We start from the raw sequence: 19,758 nt of genomic DNA on the forward strand, positions 1-19,758 counted from the left end.
TTTACTATTACACAGTGACGGAGGTCTCGCGCGTATTATACCACCGGCAAGTTGGACACGATAACTTCATTTTGAACACTTGTTTATGCTGCTCCTGTATAATATAATAACTTTAATATCGGTGGATACCGTGTGCAGATTGCTGCCAGTGTCGACCTTGATGTGCTTATGCAGTGTATATCATACGCGTCTGTAAACAACACAATATTGTAGAAATAATATTAGGCCGTGAAGAACTAAAAAAGATTGTTTTGATCATATTTATGTAAAGAGATCCGAGTTGTGCAGAAATTGAACGTTTCTACGTATTTTCCCGACCTATAATAGAAACAATATTTTTCATTGTTTATAAAATCCACGTATTTTTCAAACGGTCATGTACCTGCAGCTTAATGTTATATATTCACAATCGTTTTATTTAAATTATATATATTTTATTTATACTTATTTTATACCGTCTTACCGTATCTTAAGTTTGGCAGCTATATCACATACTATTATTGTTGTGTCGGCAATATATTATTATTATTATTATTATTATTATAATACACATTCGCAGTCAACAATAATTTCACTGTACGCAAAAATAACTCTCATTGTCCGTACTGAACGTCTTGTCGGAAAATGTAAATGTCTCGTTGACGTTTTTCTTTCTTTCGTTTTTTACGTGACGTGCACCCCTTACAACCACTTCTGCGCCCCACCACACCCTCCAATTCCCCCGCCCGTACACCCATCGAGACAGCCTATATACACTACGGTTTATCGCAATCTCTGTATACCGTACGTGCAGACAGTCGGCCAGACGACCGGACGTGCGACATTTTTCAATTATTGTTTATGTTTCGTACAAAACGTACGTAGGAATATAATATATATATACATCTCAATAAATAATAATATATTATGATAAATATGATGATGATGATGATGATGATAATAGAATCATTATTTTATTACTATTATTTTACATATGTAGTCACGATTTTTCATTCGACGTCGAATTGGAAGGCGATAACTGCATGCAACCAAGCTAATAACGTTGTTTATTATTATTAGTATGATTATTTATATTATGAGAACAAATTATATTACATCGTCGAATATAGTTGAGAAGGGTTGTCAAATAAATCAATCATTCTACCACCCCTTACAACAGTAATATAGAGGTAGATCACATGAATATCTTTAATATATTTTTTTTACATTCCCGCAAATAATGTCTCTATTAATTTAATATAATAATTTTAATAATGTTACGATGGTAGATTATTGACAAAAGTCAGATTGTGCTTAACTCTTAAATTACAATGACAATGTATAGAGCCAGGGACAGAATATTACATTATAATATATATTATATGCATATAATAGTTCTTTATCTGTACATGTATTTAAAAAAAAAACAGTTTAGATATATAATATTATATAAAAGGGAGATTTAAGGTTTTATTAAAAATATTTTAAAACAAAGATAATTTTTAATCATATCTGTGATTCAATGAGTTCATAAGTCTTTACCTAGGGACGCCTTGTAATTTTGGTAGATAGTCCGGTTTAACTTGTTGGTAATAGATACTCCTTCTTTATTATGGTGTAGTTTACACACGTCTATATAGTCTGTCTGTAACTTGTTAAAATTAACTAATATCACTAATAGAAGTTAGCACGATTTACATTACGCATACCGGGAGGCGGGAGCCCAAATCGTAGATTATAATTTTGTTTGCATGCTGAAACACAACTTGTATTGAATTCGGATTAGAAAATATAGCTGTACAGAAAGATCTTCCAAGCATGCTCAGCCCCCTTTTCTTTCTTAAACAATATAGTTTATTAACAACATAATTTTTGGAATTTTTAAATAGACTATAAGATTATATTTTCAAACTCTTAAGATTTTTTGTACTACTTAAAAAGTGTCAGAGAGGATAAAATTAATTTATTGAATATTTTTTCTGAAAATGTTGACTTATCAAAATCAAAATTTTAACGACTAGCTTTTGAGTTATTCAACTATAAGTGTACTAAGAATAATAGGTCCATGAAAATGTGTGTGAAACATATGGGAGCTATGGTGAGTTGAATATTTTAGTAATAATATTAATAGATACTTCTATTTATATTTTTTTTAAATCATTTTTAACAACTACTATTCTTAATTATAAAATATTTTAATAACTGAAAAAATACTCGTTGAAATTTTATAATAAAGTACATCGAAAATTACAAAAAATATCCACTAAATAATTTACAGTAAAAAGGGGGTTTATTTGAAAAAATAAAAGTTTTTATTACTACAGGACATTTCTAAATTTCTAATGTCTTCAGTTATCTTTAAAATTCTAAGAATAAGAATTTAAATAAATAAATAACTATTTAATGTAAAAACTGTACTTATCATGCTTGGTGAATCACTCTATAGTACAATATTCCCCTTGAGTCCGAATCTCTAGTGGTTTTTGTGCCCACGCCCGTGCACGGGGTCTCTAAGCATAGAAAAAATGATGTTCTTCACCAGGACGAATTCCTATAATTACGCCAGGACACTGCTCAGGTTTCTTTGGCAACTCCAAACTCAGAATTTAAACTTTAAGATTAAATGTTGTACTTCGTGTGGCCTACAGGGATTTAACGCCTCACTCGGGCGTGCCAACTGTATGCGATGTCATGGTGAGTGAGTGTAACACATTCATAACCCGAGTCGAGTTTCGGACGCGTTTCATGTCAATTCCTGTCCGTCTCGTGACCCGTATCCAATTAAAATTACTCCAATTTTACGTACAATGATTTCGAAGACGCCAATTACGATTTTCTTGCGATGGACTTTCGCGAACGCGACCAACCGGAACCGACGGTCGCTGGAACACCTTGCGAGATAATAATATAAGTACCCGTACACGTTGCGCGTTCACCGAAATTTAATTGCCCGTAAAAGTTGTTTACGACTAGGCAGTGCATTTTGTAATTTCCTGTTCAGACTAAGTTGTTATAAAATATGATAGCTTTTTTTTTTAATTTAAATTTTTTACCTTTAGACAAATTTGTTTATTCTACTCGTTTAAAATGTTTTTTAACATCAAACAGAACCAAATACAACCACTATTTTAATACTTATTTAAAATTATCTTATCTTTGATTCAAATTATTATACAAAATATAAAATTTCTTTCACAAAAATTATTATTACAAAAAAATAATACATACATAAACCCACATACTATTGCTATTTTCAATATCCTTGTTCAAACAAACACGGTATAAATTAATATATCCACCTACAGCTTTAATTCCAGCTTAAACGTCGTAACTTAAAGACCAAAATAAGAATTTTATTTATGATGAGTTAAGATACTAACTACTAAGCATATGACACTTACGGCAGGACCATCCTTAGAATTTGCATAACCTAGTACACAATTATATCCAGGTATAAATAAAATATAAATTTATATAAATTATAAATATATATAAATGTCTATTTAAACTTTAAAGTAGTCTTTAAAATAACCACATATTTTTACTGTTCATATTAATTGAATCAAAACTAACAAATATCAGAAGCATTAAATCTTATAAAAACTTCCAGTAAAAGCAAAAAAATAGTTTATTTTTTGAATTATTGCATTATTATACAAAAAAAATCGTAGCAGAGATAGTATAAATCAGTGGTTTTCAACCGATGGGCCATGGCCCAATTTTGGGTAGCATAAGCTTTAAAAATCTGTCCCAATGTTTTACATATTAAAACAATATTTTATTAACATTTTACAACTGTACATATATAGGTACTATTATGTACTACAACACTTTCGTGGGTCGTGAAAATCGTATGGTAAAATAGTAGGTCGCAAGTCAAAAAGGTTGAAGACCACTAGTAGGTATAACGATGATACCATATTTCCACGAAGACAATTATTGCTATAAGTAGTTCATGGAACACAACAGCTTTGGGGGTTTCTGAAAGCATTACTGAACCACGTCCAGTTGTATTGCCCTATCATCGTAACCCCATTATCATATGCTTGACCTCGATATTTATTTAATTATAAAGTGCATATTATTGTATTAAGCATACCTTTATTGCCTTTTATTTCTAAGAATTTCCTCCGTTTTCCACTATGAAAAAAATGATTTTAAATGCTATATAATTACTTATTTAATTTTTGAAAACAATTTCTTTTTTTTCGTACACAAGACTCCAAAACAACCTGGGCCTGGGCCTTGCTCCCTTTCCCCAAAGGAGGCCAAGATCAACGCTAAATAAATACGATTAATATGCGAGTTTATTATTCCGCATACATATTATAGCAGTGAGTTTTATGATTATTATTCGTATACCTATTTAATTCGATCATCTAATTCTATAAATTTGATGACATAAATACATAATTCTTACTTTTAACGCTCGTGCTCGACGACGAGACTACCATCCTCGCATTTGTAATCTTTTGCGATAAAAGGACTATTTAAATTTATTATTATTATTATTTCTCATTTACACACCAATCAAACTAATGGTACAATATGGTTTTAGTTAATAGTATATTAAATATTTATTTTAACCATATTATAATAACACAATGATGCAATTGTATAATTGTAACCTGTATGGCAAATCAAACTACACTTTAGAACAATAATACGTGTACAATAACGTAGAATCATGTCAACGAAAAAAACAGAGATTTATTTGTTTATTTTACTCAGCTTATTATTTTTGTGACGTGTACCTCATTAAAACCCACCAATCGAAATTATATAATATAAATATTGGTTTTTTTTTTAGTGCATTTATGGGTGCTATGTACATTCAGCGATACTTCCGACATTTCACAGAAGATGCTATTGGTTATTACAAGTGAGTGCTCATACAATATGTACAAATTACATATATACTCGTACTATTATTGTTTCATAAAATATTTAAAAACAAGTCCAAATGCATAATGTAATTACAACAAAAAAATGTATTCGATTTCCATAGTAAAAATAAAACCGAAAACGTACTTTGACTTCAAGAGACGATCTGCTTGTTTTACTATTCATACTATTTATATTTTTTGAAAGTCCCATATATATGCCACAGTGCAACTGAATGAACATTTTACGCATGGTATACAGTACTCCCAAATAGATATTGCAAAATTGAAAAATTCCTATTTTTTTTTCAATAAAATAGTTTAAAAACCAACCAATCATAATAATTGTTTTTAGAATGCATATTATAATGCAACACAAAACTGTCGCTGCGTTTTGAATTTCATTGAATTTTCAAAACTTTATAAATATCAATTTTTATATGGCTATTAAACTGTGCGAAGTAAATATAGAGAGTACTCGAGACACATTTTATTTCAATAATAAAAAATACAAACTTATTGATTAGCTAAAACAAAGCGTGTTAAAAATATAAGTTCTTATAAATCATATAAAATATTTTTTTTATAGTTATGAAACCATAAAAATTAAAAATTAAAACACATGCACGCGTCAATGATAATGCATTTTTTATAAACCTATACAATTATATCGAACTATAATAGTAATAATGTGTATTTACGTCCGGTTGTTGACAGAATCCTGATATGGTATTGGTGCACTATTTGAATGTACCGTATCCGGACGACAACAAATTGTCGGTGATTTCGCCGAGCCTCGCGCTGTGGGCTGATCGTAAAGAGTGGACGAAAGACGAATTACTATCTCAGTTGAAACCCATGTGTAAGTGTTCTTAAGAATTTAACTTATTTCACATATAACTTATAGAATTAATAAAAATATCTTTTGTTTGTTTTTTTTTTTCAGTTTACGAGGAAGACCCTGACCTTAGCAACGAAATGGAAGTATCGGTAAGTACTTGTAGTGCTTCGAACAAAATTAAATTGGGTCAACGAGCCCGTTTAAAATATAATAAACACCTCTCGTGCACGATACATTGTAACTGAACTTATAAAATATTTGAATATATTGGTATGTATTTTTTATTTCCAAAATAATAAATACAGAATATATTTTAACTATAATTGTATTTAAATATAGAAAAACTTCCGTAATTGAACATTTATAAATATATATAAATAATATAAAATACGTATACTTAATAAATTATTAATATCATGCATCACAGAGAAATCATACAAAATTTTTAAAATCACACCATTTTGGTTTTTTTCTTTTTTTTTATCGGCATAAACAAAACAACTATTCCAGTTATCTGGTTATTATTTTTTTAATTAAAATTTCAGTAGAAAACAAACACTCAAAAACTATTATTAATAATGATTATTTATTTATTTGATGTGTTCTATCTGCTCTGTCTACTTAACCTAAATAAATGTAAATTACTTAAACCGATCAAAATTAAATTAAAACATTTTTAAACAAAATAATGTCATATGTTTAAAACCTGTTTATTTGAATTAATGTTTCATTTTTAAGTATGTATTTGTATTTAACGTGTTTATTTAATTTATAAAGCTGTAAAAATGCTTTATTTCTTATGCATGTAATTATTTTGATATAGTTTTTAATTTAAATAATTTTAAAACAAAATAGAAAGCGCTCTATTCAATTAATCTGGAAAAGGTTGTATTTAAAGCATGATTTATTTTTAACGGACCTCAGTTATGGACAGTAATGCTAATAGCGTGGTTACATTTAACTAAAAAAAGGATTACCTAATATTGAATTTGAAAAACTATTATTAACAGACAGTTTGAAAAAGTTCTCTAAAAAGTATCTAAGTAATTATAAACGTCAAAGCAGATAGATAATACAAAGATAAATTAAAAAATCTTCTGAAATGAATAATGCTTATTATAAATCAGAATTCTAGTATTTTTCACGAATATTTTTACAAACTACAATAATCATTTATTTTTAAATTTTACAATGTTCTACAGCTAAATTCTCAGTCAAATGATAATAATACTCATTACTGGTATAGAAATTACAAAATTAGTTTTATACCCCCTTAAACATCTCAATAATATTTACTTAAATTTGAAATTATTCTACAAATTTGTCATATAAATATCTAATAATAAATAGAAATAAACTAGTTTTTCAAAATTCATTATAAAGTTATTTCTAATTAACATTAGTTTATTGTATTACAGTTTAAATTAATTAATAAATAATGTTTTTAACATATGAGATTTTATAGAGATAAATACATAAAATAAAAGAACTTATGTAAAAAAATTAAAATAGTATTAACTTATATACCAAAAAATCAAAAATATAAGTAACTAGTATAATATTTATATGTACTTACTCAGCTAGTTAACGACTTAAATAAAAACAATTATTTATATTAAATTAGAAAAACCAGCTTATGGTCCTGGCGCATTATGAAAATTATTTAAAACATAATATCTAATTATTCTTTATGTATTATCCCATTTAACATTTGATAACTGGTAAAAATGTTTGGAGCAATTATTAAAATATTTAATCGTAAAACATGACATAAGGAGTTCAAATGATGAATATTATTATAATATATTTTTATACATTGTAAATAATATTGTATTATCATTATTAAAAATTATGGTAAAAAATCAGTAGAAAAAACACCAGTGCATATTAATAGTAATATTGAGCATTCAAATTAAGACTTGTAATCCTATAACAATTTAGACCAGTTTTCGATTTAATTTAAAATTTAATATTTTTAAAAAATAAATGGAATATAAAATGATAGTTTATGTAATTGTGAAATTTATTAGATATAGTAACGAATGATGAATTTAAATTCATCGTATTTTCAAATAAAAATAAAGAAACAAGTTATCTCTGAAACTAATAAACAAATGTTTACGACAAAGTGCAATCAACTTATTTATATTGATACTGCAGACTAACTACTGATATTTTATACTTGTATACAATACTTAACATGCAAATTACACAAATTCGTCACATCAAACTTTTCAAATATAAAAATATAGCCATTCTACTGCATGCATTTTTAACTTTTAATATTGCTTTTCAAAGTTATCATAAGTTATTTTCGTGATCCATGTCATTAGCATACATGTTTTACCTGATGTTATTATTGTCTAATTTACGGTACATTTTCGTATATTTTAATCCTCGCAGAAAAATCATGATTAAAATAAAAAATGTAATTGTTTAGTTTGTTTAATGTTATTAAAACAGTATTATTTTATAATTTAAAAGAAAAATATGTATATATATTATATAGTATATACAGACTTACAAACTATACTTAAAGATGAATACTGTTGGTTCCTACTATACTAATATAGTACCTGTATAATATAATACGATACTTTTTACTACTTTTTAATCATATATTTGCATTCAACTAACTACTAAGTATGAAGATTGTATACATTTATTCAAGCTTTCCGTTTCCAACTTATTATTTTTTTTATTTTTTTTTTATAAAAAGTTATAATAAGTTTAATAGGTAATTTTGAAAAGACGAATATGTAAAAAAAACACGGTAGTCGGTTAGTTTTAAAAATAATCTATACATATATTTACGTACATACAAATAATTAATCACCTATTTGGTTATATAATATATAATATAGTAGAGGTACAGTAGTTATACCTTTAATTTATGTTTATTCCAATTAATTATTTTTATGATAAAAAGAAAATAATGTAATGATAGTAGTTCATTTCAGTCATGTAGACTCATTTAGTATTGGTCTAATGAATATACTATTTTGTATAAGTATAATAATTTGATGAGTGAAATTGTGAAATACATCCGAAAGGTTTTAAACATCCCACTATCGATGAAATGTCAAACCAATCACTTGAGATCGACTAGTTTATTCTAAAATGCTATACAGTCTGTTTATACCGACTATAGCCGTCATTTCTGTTCGAACCCTGTACCTACTTGCAATCTTATCGTAATTATTCAAATCTAGTTTACTATAAAGCTCGACGCATAAAGGTGAAATAGTACCAACTGCGATTACTCTGTTATCCTTTGACAGCTATGACCTATATAATATTATACGGGATGGACCACGCAGGATTTATCGTTATCCTGTAGTAAAAGTTAAATAAGAAAACGGGGAAACACTGTGAGCCACACTATATAATATTATATGTAGTAAACATCATAATATAATATTATAATTTATGTACACTACACTCGAACAAACGCAATGAATCGATGCATTATTATACTACGTTTTCCGGTAGACGGCCGAGTGCGTAGCCGCCATGGTCACACAGCTGATGGAGTGGCAGAAGAACGCCAGGGCGACGCTACTTAGCCGAACGCTTGAATGCGGATGTCCGGACTCGACGTGTGCGGATGGACAATCGTGTTCGCGCCCGATCAGACGGATTTCGCCGTCGGATAGCAATCAGGTACGTCCTTTAATAAATTATATTGATATCGTTGGGCATTGGTCCAGCAGTAAATATTGTACGTAGTAACAATAATAATAATGATTACCATCACACGGTTCGAAGCTTAAAGCACCTAAAATCAGCGATTAAAAAAGAACTTAAAAAACTGTGTTATATGTGCATTAAATTAAGCATTTAAAAAATATAAAAGTACACATCAAAAGAAATCTCAAAAATGTTAACCTACCTCTTAAACTCCAAAATAAAATAAAAATATACCTACGTTTTTCCTCTTATAATATTATGAAACTTGTGCTATAAAATATCTACTAAATAATTCTGCCTGTGTTGAATATATTTTTCCAAGACTACAAAAACCATTTTATAATTGTCCGCGAGGCTATCGAACGTATAAAACAAACAAAGAATAGTAACATGTCATTGTTGTATATTACGTAGCACTCTGCAACATTTATTTTAATCCAAAAAAATTAGCTATGCTTTAAATTCTGAACCCTGGTTATCGTAATAATAATAATAATATAATTGTATGAAATCACTGTTGATTTGGATTGCTTAAAACATACCAAAACGACCATACTTTTCAGGTGTCATCTACAACTGGGAATCGATCGCGTCCCGGTACAATGTTACTCACCAACCATCACGTTAACTCGTCTAGGACCACGATGAACACATTAATGATCGCTAATCACGCCAATCATAAGGTACGCAAGACTATAAATTAATATAGACAATTCCATTCGTTTATACGCGAAAAAAGTGAAAACACATTTTTGTTTTCATAGATCACAAAAATACATAATGTCATGAGTGCACAAATTAATATTAAAACTTAAAAGGCACTTATCGAAATTGTTGTAAATTTTGAACGGAGCGATGAACGTATATTGATTTTATAATGACGTCGTTTTTTAGTTTTGTGTCTGAAGACATTATTTATAGTAGAAAAGTACAAAATAACATTTTAAAATTTAATGGTTTTGGCAAATATTAGTTTTATTCAACCTACCATTAAACTAATAGCAATATAATATTATATGATACCTATATCATAAAATATATAATATAGTAATTCTATATATAATCAATTGCGTTATTATATAGGCTGACAGATCGTTTTTTCAGGATCGTTTATCGTTTTTAATGATTTATAATTAAATTTAAATCTAATACATACATTGCGGTGACTTACTCATGAATGATGAGTTACACTCGATACTTTTTGTACAGAAAAGTGATTATCTACTTTCTTCCCCTTTTTTCAATTTATATCGATTCATTTTAAAACAGATGAACCAAAAAATAACGTAAACTTAAATTTCATTTAAGTCACTAACAAAATTTAGAAAAATTCACCTATTGCCTATTTATTAAAAGCCAACGATATTTTATCAATTTCAATATTAATACAATTGTGATAATCAAATCACGTGATATTATAATTTGTAATGTTTATTAAAAATACAAATTTAAATAGCAGGCACAAAGTGGGCCAACCTCCTTGAACACCACAATGAACAACAACTTGTTGTCGAATTCCACAAGGGATTTTCGCAATCAACCACAACAGCAGCAACCACAACAACAACAAATAATTCTCAAGCACGATTGCGTAAGTATTATATTCGAATCCATTATTTTATGCTTAGAGTGGGACAAGAAAATATTTAATTTAGCTCAGTGTAATGACTGTTATGTTGTAATATTTTCCTAAACATTTTTATTCCACTAACTATACAAATCGTATTTTATTACCACATTTTGTTTTCATGAAAAGTATTTATATAAGAAAAATATGTACTAAAATCTTTTTAAAAAAAAATTTGTTTACAATCCACTCAAAATTATTAATTCAAAGTATATATATGCATATAAAATATGGGAAAATTGATTAAAACTACTCATTACTTTATTAAATTATGTAAAAATAAAAATGAATGAAAAATATTTTTTATATTTTAAAAATAAAAATCATTATAATATAGGTCAGTATTTTAACATTGAGAAAAACTATTACCTATATTGATTAAAAGTGTTCACATCATGGTATAATTTAAAATTAATTTTTAAAAGTTTAACTTTTACACAAACAACTAGAAAATTATAGTTCATAATATTTTTTCTTCGTATTTAAACAATCATCACAAAGTTAATTAAAAAATTCTTTGGTATCTATTGTTTCTTAACTAATCTCAACTTAAGTTTTAAATAACTGCGTAACAAAATATATTGAAGTGACTTATTGTTTTATATATAGAGAGATAACAATCAAATATTAAGCAACAGACAACCGCCAATCAACGTGACGGACAATAATCATATACCTACTACAATGATTTCATATAAACCACAAGGTTCAGACGAAGTAATTCACGTATATACCGAAAAGCAAACGTATCACACTTCACAGAATCAAGACGAGCACGCTGTACATCTGTTCCACGGACAAGATCACCTAAAACAACAGTCGGACCACGTGAAATCGGAATTCTATGATGTCACGTTAGATTTGTCGCACGACGACATACAACAGACGCTTTCAGCCAACATGCCCGCTTCGTGTGCCAATGCTGATCAATTGTTACGGTAAAATCATCATGTTATTCGGACAAAAATCTACTTGTTACTTTAAAGATATTTAATATTGTTATATCACAAATGCCGATATCATCACGACACATATTATTATTCTATTTTGTACTAAAATCTCTTCGATGTGTTATCATTTGTATTCGTCCATTCAAATATTCAGTTTCAAGCATTATGGTCGAAGTATTTTATTAATTAATATAATATAATGTAGGTACATAGTCAGGATTTTTATATGGGTGTTTTAATTTAATACGTATTTAAATAACTCTAGCGAGGGTTTACACGCTCTACTTCGTTGTAGTCATCAAACTTCATAATAATACTATCAAACATGAAATAGAACTATTGAACCATATTAAATCAATACATCTTGTAGATATCTGAAACATAATATTATATCTTATGATAATATATTTTTTGTATAAATACAGTTGACCAGGAGGTCGGTGTTACAATATCAGGATACCCCACTGTGATAATGTATTAAACATTATAATAGTATGTAATTGTATTATTTATAGGTTGGATGATGACCATAGTAATAAAAATCTAGACGGTACCGGAGACGATGTATTTGTAAGTCTCGATGCGTTTGATATGCTTACTGACTTCCAAGAACTTGATATCCTAGAACATGCTACGCAACATGCTTCAAGTATGCATCTGATGATGATCCATATGATCTACTATTAAGGAATTAATATTATGTGTCAGTTTTTAATAAAAATTTAATATTTTTCACAGATCTGGTTACAGAAATAGGTACAAATGCAGCGGATATGCAGCCACACGAGCAAACTCAATTAGACAATATGGACGTACTACAAATAACTGATTACTGTCCAGAATGGGCATTTCCAGAGGTTTGTGAAGGTTGATTATTATGTTGAAAACTATTTAATTTTACTGTATTTATTTCTAGGGAGGTGTTAAGGTATTAATTACAGGTCCTTGGTTTTCTTCTTCGTCGTACACTGTTATGTTTGATACGATCACAGTTCCGAGCACTTTGATTCAAGGAGGTGTTTTACGATGCTATTGTCCAGGTATATTATTAAAATAAATAGATAAATCAAAAAAATAGTATAGATATAATATTACGTTAATCTAAATAATAATATTCCCTATGCATAATACGAGTAGAAAAACTAAGAAGGTACCTACAAGAATTTTAACGAGAAGTAAATATATTAAGTTATAGTGAGAATATGAAAAATTATTATCCGATAAAAATAAAAACAATTTATACTTTACCATGAACAAAATTGTTTAGCGATTAATTTCTTTCTTTCGTTAAATGTTATAACCTCCAAAATATGCTTCATTAAATGATATATTAATATAAAAAAAACTAATATAATTTACAAAATGTTAAGCCACCTGGAATCAAAATATATTAACATAGTTACTAAAAAGTTAACCAAAATCGTTCACATTATGCTCCTATTATTCTAAATACCTAATTTATCATGATTACTATACTTAAGCTATCCCACTTATTCTATTTCTTTATTTTCAAGTAATATAAATCCCAATTTCTTAAGAAAACAAATATTTTTGCATTATAATAAATGATAAATTAATTTTGAAGCCGTTTCAAATCAGATAAAGAATATTTTTCAATAGCTGATTGTATTTAATTTTTCCTATTCTAAAATTAAAAGTAAATTTGATGTTAGCCAACCTAAATTATTTTGTATTAAATACAAGTGTTCCAATTAATTATCTACGAGTTGTAACTAATGCAACTTTGTATTTATCTAACCCGCGTTATAACGCATTTGACTAAAAAATGTAATCACTTCACTAAATAACCACCAAATATTATATAGTTTTAATCATATAACACATATATACTTACCCATTAATGTCACAAATGACTTTAAACCACCACACAGAATATAATGTAAAGAATAAGTGAAATTAAAAGAAAATTCTGTAAAGGTCTACTAAGATACATCATTATAAATTATAATATAATACAGAATCATCAAATTAAAAAATTAAAAAACTCATTGCGTTCTATCAGTGGATGTACATTAGTTTTTCTCTTAATATTTATTTTAAATATAGTTTTATAAAAAATGCATATTAATTAATAATCAAATCAAATCATGATTAATTTATTTTGTTAATTATTTTTTTTAAATTATTATTTAACTACGAAAATTTATATAAATTAATAGCTATTGCTATAGATTCTTTTTCAATTAGGAAATGTTTGCACAAATTTAATGTATGTTTGTATACTTTTAATTTACTAACATAAAATGTTCGCAGTAATATTATTACATTATACCAACTGTTTCAGTATTTTAAAAATAAATTCAAACAAAGTTTTCATAATTTTATATACTTGTTTAGAGTATTTGTATGTAGTTATCATAAAGTTCATTAATACCTATGTCACAATATTGTTAGATAACTTTTTGGCAGAAGAAACTTATTAAATGTACATTTGATACTGCTGTACGATTTATTTTATTATACTAGCTTATCTTATTCCTATTATGGTCATTCATTTCTCTCTTTGAATTTTGATTCTGTAGTGAAGCTTTTGTTTAAATTTAATATTTTCTATCTATACAAAATATCGTCAGGATTAATATGCACAGAATCTCACAAATTATTTTCTTCTATGTCGTTAGTTTCAGTTCATCAAACAAAATCCAATTTTATTCTACATTCCTTTTTTCTTTAATAATAATTTATTGAATATGTCACTAAAATGGATTACAATTATTGTCAAACGTAATATTCGTCGGATCGTAACCACACACCATGCATTTGAATGTCATATAAACAGAATATTATGATGAAAATATATTAAATAAATTAAATATTATCTGTATTACAAGATATATTTTATATATTTATCTTTTCCGTTTATCTGTGAAGTGCTAGTAATAAAATCATATTTAAGCATTTAAGCACACCAAACTGGAAACTCACTATGATTGAGGTTTTTAAATTGAAATCAAAGCGCTTTAAAATGAAAGACGGAAAATAACAGCCATACACCATAATTTCAATTTGGTAGGAAGTTTCTCAATACCTTTACGAGTTCATATCAGTTATAGCACATACAATAATATAATATAATATAAAACATGAATAACTAAAATAGACAATTAATACTGTCTTGTACAATCAATCAGTGAATTATATATAATATTCCAAAGTCGTGCAGGTTTTATTATTTATTTATTTTAAATAAAAATAAAAATATTATTATTAATAATTTTAACTTTACATGAGTTAATATTTTAACACGTCAATTTTTGTAAATGAAAAAGATTGCTCAGGTTACACAAAACATATCTTTTTATCTTGTTTTATGTCGCACAAATTAAAATCTTAAAATGAGATGCAAATTATATTTTTAGCGCAAAATACATATACCTATCTATTCTAATATATGATAATTATTAAAAATATACTTTATTCTACCTATAATAACAGCTCACATTGAAAAAAAGCTTCTTTAGTTTGAATTATATTAAAACGTATTTTAGAAATTATATAACAAAAATCGAATAAATGGTTAACATTACTTAAGCATATATTCAAAGAGACTTCAAGTACTTAAATAAACATTGAAAAAATATTGATTCATTTGATTCTAAAATAGGCATTTACATTTTAAAATCTAACTTGGTTATTATTATTATTATCGTGGTTTAAACTATTTTTATAAATTCAAGATTGCGAAATTAATAAATAGCGGTGTATCTTTTTAGCATTTTTAAAGTAGAATATACAAAAATGTGAAAATTGTAAAGGTGTCACTTACAAGTCATACTAAAAAGATTTTTGAAAAGGTTATTGAAAAAAAAAATATGCATCATTTTTTCGATATAAAACGTCATTCTTATTCAAAATATTACGTACATTTTGTTAATCAATTTTTACTAAATAGTGGGAAATAAAAATAGCCTGGCCAAGCTATTACTACGCATACGAGTATATTGAAAATAAAATTTAAAAAATGAATTAATATTTGTGATTTATTCGACATGCAGCATATAAGAATTATTCAAAGTATAATGTTTCTATCAGCCAATTCGTGATAACTAAAATGTTTTCGTTATAAATTTAAATGATTACAATGTAATAGTTTTGTAAACAGGTATTATATTTTAGCAATATCATTCATTTTATACTTAGTTTATAGGAGCAAAATGTTTTTTTTAAATATCTATGAATAAAAATAAAATTTTGAACTAGTAGTTGATTTAAAATAAAAATTAAATATTGTATGTATGCTTTCAATCAACAAAGCAAGAATGCTGAAAAACACATATTATTTTTTTATTTATCCTGTAGTATAATATAATTGCATTGTTATTTTATTTATTTTTAATGAAATATGGATAATAAAAATCAAGAAGTTTACATGTTTATAGTTAATCAATTTTGATTGATATTTATTATTAATTTGTTGTTTAGAAGGATGTCAAAATGAATGAATTATTAATTAGTAACCTAACATTATATTTTTTAATACTAATTATAATAATATCCAATTAATGTTATAATATGTTAAAATATTATTTGATAATAAAATCTAATACTATTGTTTTAAATATTACAATTATTAAATTATAAATTAGTTGTTAGGCTATGAACTATTATTGTAATTATTATTCAAACAATATAAATTCTATCGTCTACATTTTATAGGTTTCTAAAATTAAACCACAATTTATTCATAAGATGCAAAAGATATTAATTTAATCAATTTTAATTAATTAAAAAAAAAAAAAATTAAAAATCAATTTTGGTATAGGTACGCCTTAAAAAATTAAGTAAATATTATTATTTTCATTTTTGGAACTTCAAATTTACTATGTAAGATTTAATTAATCAAAATTAGTTTTAAAACAAATATTTCATTTTTGCAGCTCATGATATAGGCACCGTCACATTGCAAGTAGTCATTGATGGCAGGCCAGTATCAACCACCGCTATATTTGAATACCGTCAACACGAATTCCCGCTAACTATATCCTCATTATCTATGTCACATACCCCTTCTCTACTCAAGTTTCATTTGCTACAAAAACTCGACTCCATCGAAGATTACTTACAGTCAAACAATCAACAAACAGATCAACCATTGGTATATATAATATTAGTCGTTAATAATTTTTGGTTAAAGATTTAATGGTTTTTTTTTGTTTTTTTTTTTTAGAAGGATAGTATCGTTATGTTTAGCAAACCCAACTTTGAAGATCAGCTTGTAAATTACTGTGAAAAAATGAAACAGTTCTCATGGAAATCTGAATCTGAATACAACATTAAGCAATTAGAAACTGAAACCACTATTTTGCATATGGCAGCATTTTTGGGATATTCTAAGTTAGTTTAAAGCAATATAATTAGCAATGACTAAAACTTTTTCAATTAATCTTTCTAACTTCCGTGCTTCGGTTTTAGACTTGTGTGTATACTACTTCAATGGAAATTAGAAAATGTATCACTGTTTTTGGAAATGGAAGTCAATGTTTCAAAGCAAGATCGTGAAGGATATACGCCTCTGGTGAGTTATTTATAATTGATAAATTAATAAATGATGACTGAATTATTATTATTATTTTTAATGGTTATTTTAAAATAATTCTATTTTCCTAGATGTGGGCTTGTAAAAAAGGACACAAAGATACAGCGGTGTTACTGTGTCAGTGGTATCAAACTGTTCAAAATTCTAATAATAATTTTAATCAAGATTACTCTCAACCCAATATATTAGAATCCGTTCATCAGTGTATGAAATATTTTATTATTATTTTTATTTTAGTAGCCTATATATTATCAGTGTAACATATTTTCATTAATACCATTACAGATTTTAACGATTTCAATCAAAATCAGTATTGCAACAGTGAAAATTTAAGTAACGATGTATTTTTAAGGCCTGATGGAATCAATAGGTATAAGAAAAATACATTTAGGCAATCATATTATTTATTTACATTTGAAAACATGTTTTTTAGTGACAAAACCTTGAAAGAAATCAATCAAACAACCAACGAATCAAATAATCTAATAGCACCGCCAAATAAATCTGTTACCATGTTATGTAATTGTTTTGATTATATTATATTTTTCTATAAGTCATATAATATATATTTTTATATAATTAATTTAAATTTTATATCTACTCACAAAAGGTGCAAAAGGAGAAACCAACAAATCGGATAAAAATGAAATAAAACCACAAGAAACTCAAGGTTCAAAAAGACCATTACCTAATAGTTTTTTTCAGGCAGATGACTATTATGATCAATTCTGTAAACCATCGCTCTACTTCCCGTCTATTCAAAAGTAAACATTATCTGCATTTTTATTTTATAAATTATATTTAAATAAATACTGAGTGTATGATAGACATTCACATTTAATAATTAATAACACTTGGGTAATTATCTATGTAGATTTCAAAAGAGTTTGTTTCTTCCACTACAATCCCCTACATCGGATAGCGGAAATTCGTCGGAAAAATCACCAGTATTATCAAAGTCTGATTTTATTATTTGTAAGTATATCGTTCGCTTATTTACTATCTTTGTTTTATTTTAATTTATTATAATATTAATAAATTATTATATTAAAAATTAGACTTCAAAATTTCGCTTTGAACAGTAATATAATATTATAATACTATACCTATTATACAGTTCATTTATTATTTATAAATAATATGATTATTACTATTATTATTGTTATTATTATTATTATTGTGGTATAATCGACATTTAGAAAATATGTTAATATGTAATATTGTTATTATTATGTATACGTAGGTGACGTAAATATGTTTTGGGCGTATTTATTATTATTTTTTAATCGTATTTATCGTCACGGGTTGACAATATCTTTATATATACAAATAGCTGTATATTAATCGTAGAGTAATTTATTATATTATTATTTTATACTATACGCGCCATAATAATAATATGTAGACCAACATAACATGACATTAGTTACATCATTATTAAATCGAGAATTTGGAATATTTGCTATTCGGATATTATGCTCAGACATCGTATTGCAGGGCATACTTACAATAATTGTGTTTGTTTGTTTTGTTTATTATTATTATCATTATTATTTTTGTTTTTATCGCTAGGAATTAGTTACCTTCCTGTACTTACCCACGTCGCCGGGCACACTATCACGTTATCGTACCTATAAATAATATTAAAACGGGCCAAGTAGGCGACGGGAGTTAATCGGCTCCGAACCACTGTAATGGGGCCAGATGGTTTTTTCTTCTTTTTTTCTCCCCTTTTTTTCTTTCTATTTTTTTCAACATTATTTTTATGCGTTCGATAGCTTTTATTTTTATTAGCTTGTTACGGTAGAATTTGATTGGCTGACCGTTAGGCATGGTAACCGCGCTGGCCGATGGACCGGCGGACGGAGCCGTGGGTAGTGAGAACGATGGCAATGGTAACTCGCGATCCGATGAACGTCAGAACGATGAACGAATCGAAGACGCTGTTCAAACACCCAAAGATCCCGCTGAACACGGTATGAATACTATACACTACAGTATAATTTTACACTGTGTTATTACGATTTTAAAATAGATGATTGTGTACATATAGTTATGTAATATGCATACATATATGTGTTACGGGCGGGTCGCAAAGTACGCGTGTCAAGTTCGAATAAAACACCTGAAATCATTTCGAATAAATTAAGTATTCTTTATCTAGGATAGTACAAAGACCCCTTTAAGATACTAAGACATAGAGCTACCATATATCTTACCTCAAAAAAAAA

At 27.0% G+C, this 19,758-nt stretch overlaps 1 protein-coding gene across 2 annotated transcripts in view; it reads left to right on the forward strand.

Annotated features, from left to right (window-relative positions):
* Positions 1-19,758, forward strand: part of LOC132926499 (calmodulin-binding transcription activator 1) — a 116,470-nt gene that overhangs the window by 91,198 nt on the left and 5,514 nt on the right. Inside the window, exons 6-24 of one of the 2 annotated variants that reach the window (XM_060990863.1) lie at positions 4,790-4,861; positions 5,580-5,724; positions 5,809-5,852; positions 9,196-9,366; positions 9,957-10,076; positions 10,850-10,984; positions 11,630-11,958; positions 12,486-12,619; positions 12,709-12,827; positions 12,887-13,010; positions 16,869-17,086; positions 17,159-17,325; positions 17,404-17,506; positions 17,599-17,731; positions 17,813-17,897; positions 17,961-18,046; positions 18,138-18,291; positions 18,402-18,502; positions 19,357-19,503. In XM_060990863.1, the coding sequence (XP_060846846.1) occupies positions 4,790-4,861; positions 5,580-5,724; positions 5,809-5,852; positions 9,196-9,366; positions 9,957-10,076; positions 10,850-10,984; positions 11,630-11,958; positions 12,486-12,619; positions 12,709-12,827; positions 12,887-13,010; positions 16,869-17,086; positions 17,159-17,325; positions 17,404-17,506; positions 17,599-17,731; positions 17,813-17,897; positions 17,961-18,046; positions 18,138-18,291; positions 18,402-18,502; positions 19,357-19,503 (2,587 nt within the window). The remainder of the gene's footprint in view (positions 1-4,789; positions 4,862-5,579; positions 5,725-5,808; positions 5,853-9,195; positions 9,367-9,956; positions 10,077-10,849; positions 10,985-11,629; positions 11,959-12,485; positions 12,620-12,708; positions 12,828-12,886; positions 13,011-16,868; positions 17,087-17,158; positions 17,326-17,403; positions 17,507-17,598; positions 17,732-17,812; positions 17,898-17,960; positions 18,047-18,137; positions 18,292-18,401; positions 18,503-19,356; positions 19,504-19,758) is intronic. The other variant, XM_060990864.1, reaches the window with a different exon arrangement.

The sequence above is a fragment of the Rhopalosiphum padi genome, chromosome 3, assembly GCF_020882245.1.
Source record: "Rhopalosiphum padi isolate XX-2018 chromosome 3, ASM2088224v1, whole genome shotgun sequence".
In the NCBI taxonomy this organism is placed as follows: Eukaryota; Metazoa; Arthropoda; class Insecta; order Hemiptera; family Aphididae; genus Rhopalosiphum; species Rhopalosiphum padi.